Source organism: Perca fluviatilis, chromosome 23, assembly GCF_010015445.1.
Source record: "Perca fluviatilis chromosome 23, GENO_Pfluv_1.0, whole genome shotgun sequence".
Taxonomy (NCBI): domain Eukaryota; kingdom Metazoa; phylum Chordata; class Actinopteri; order Perciformes; family Percidae; genus Perca; species Perca fluviatilis.
The window spans coordinates 1,532,317-1,534,816 of record NC_053134.1 but is presented as its reverse complement, the minus strand read 5'-3'; the positions used below and the strand labels follow the sequence as shown (position 1 = coordinate 1,534,816).

General features: G+C 42.3%; 1 protein-coding gene across 1 annotated transcript in view; it reads left to right on the top strand.

Annotated features, from left to right (window-relative positions):
• Positions 1 to 2,500, top strand: part of eps8a (epidermal growth factor receptor pathway substrate 8a) — a 67,405-nt gene that overhangs the window by 28,346 nt on the left and 36,559 nt on the right. The window contains 2 exon segments of the mRNA XM_039792404.1: positions 780 to 929; positions 2,234 to 2,316. Of these exon segments, the coding sequence (XP_039648338.1) occupies positions 780 to 929; positions 2,234 to 2,316 (233 nt within the window).

Here is a 2,500-nt window from a genome sequence, read left to right as displayed (position 1 = left end):
CACACACACACACACACACACACACACACACAAACAGACACACACACACACACACAGAACACACACACACACACACACACACAGAGAACACACACACACACACACACACACACACACACAGAACACACACACACACACACACACACACACACACACACACACACACACAGAGACACACACACACACACACACACACACACACACACACACACACACACAACACACACAACACACAAGAGACACACACACACACACTCAGAGACACAGACACACACGCAAAGAGACAGACACACACACACACACACACACACACACACACACACACACACACACACACTCAGGACACACACACACAGGCACAGAGAGACACACACACACAGACACACACACACAGACACACACACACACAGACACACACACACACTCAGAGACACAAACACACACAGACACACACTCAGACGGACACACACACACACAGAGACACACACACACACACAGACACACACACACACACACACACACACACACACACACACACACACACACACACAGAGACAGACACACACACACACACACACACACACACACACACAGAGACACACACACACACACACACATAGTCTGGTGATCAGACTGGTGATGTGTGGTGATGTGTGGTGATGTCTGGTGATCAGACTGGTGATGTCTGGTGATGTCTGGTGATCAGACTGGTGATGTGTGGTGATGTGTGGTGATGTGTGGTGATGTGTGGTGATTTGTGGTGATTTTGTGTTTTCCAGAACGAGTTGGAGAACTTCCCCATCGGGACGGTGCAGCACTGCCAGGCGGTGATGAACTCCTGCAGCTACGACTCCATCTTGGCTCTGGTGTGTAAAGACTCGGCACAGAGCAAACCGGACCTGCACCTGTTCCAGTGTGACCACATCAAGGTAACATGCCAGGGATTGGTCCATTATATCACCAATCAGATCAAACCACAGAAATACGACCATTCAGATCAAACTGGAGAAATATTACCAATTTCTCAAAAAAACTCTTTGAGACCTTGCTGTTTAACCAGAAACAGCTCTGAAGTCGCTAGTGCTAAACCCACCAGACTCCATGTAAATAATCAGGACTTTTAGCGTGTATAGAGCCAACATATTTTCACATGTAAATCTGTAAATTATGTGTTTATTTCAACCAAAACTAGAGTTGTGATGTTTGGAAAAGTGGAAGGACATCCCAAAACGGCTTTTTTATAGTTTTATTTTGTTTCTGTCCACTTTGAATGAAGTGTATTTTACGATGCTAAAATCACTGATTATTTACATGGAGTCTGGTGGGTTTAGCGAACGCAATTCCACGTATGTTTTATGTTTAAAAAAAAGGATCTTACTCTTTAACAGAAAGGTCGACATCCTTAGAAATCCATCCCATAATGTTGTCAGACACTTAGAATAATAATCTGAGTCTGTCAGCGGCTAAACCGCACTTTTGTGAAGGTAAATACAAGCTGGACAGTTGTCCTATTAACTTATATTGTAGCTTGTTTGTCTGACTGCCGACTGCAGAGATCTCTCTTAATACTGGACCGATGTCAGAGACTGTTGTTCCCATCAGTCACTTTAACCCTTCTCGCACAGGATTAGTATCATCTGGGAGGAAATCAGATCAAACTGGATGAATATGACCAATCAGATCAAACTACAGCCCACCAGCCCCAACCGATCTGCCCTTAGGCAAGATTTCAGCTGTTTAACGTTGTATTTTTTTCAACGTTTGTGTCTTTTTTTATTTTTTAAACATTTTTGTGGTTTTCAACTTTTGTCATTTTGAGTTAGTTTTTTTTTCCGTATTTTTTAGATTTTTTTGTGGTTTTTAACTTTTGTCATTTTTTTTTTTTTCCCTCATTTTTGGGATTTTTCATTTCAGCTGTTTTTTTTATTCAACGTTTGTGTCTTTTTTAATTTTTTTTTTAAATTTTTTGTGGTTTTCAACTTTTGTCAATTTTAGGTTTTTTTTTCTCGCATTTTTTTGATTTTTTGTGGTTTTTAACTTTTGTCATTTTTCGTTCTCTTTTTCCACCCTTTTCCTCTTTGTCCTTTTTGTTTCTCAACGTCTCTTAATTTTAACGGCAGAAAGTGTGAAGGTAAATGTTAACGTTGAAATGTTTTTTTTAAACTAATAATCGCGTCCTGTTTGTTTTGTCCAAACTGTGTCTTCGTTACCGTTTCGGTTTGTTTCCCGTCAGGCGAATCTGATCCACGCAGACGTAGAGAGTGCCATGATCGATGCCAAAGGAGGAAAAGTGAAGAAGAGACCGGAGACGCTCCGGTAAGAACCGATCGGCCAGCACGCCAACGCAGCGGCTACATGGTAACGCCTTATATACATCTATGGGTAACGCTGTCTCTCTGTCTGTCTGTCTGTCTGTCTGTCTGCCTGCCTGCCTGCCTGTCGGTCTGCCTGTGTGTGTGTCTGTCTGTGTATCTATCTATCTGTCTGTCTGTTTGTCTGT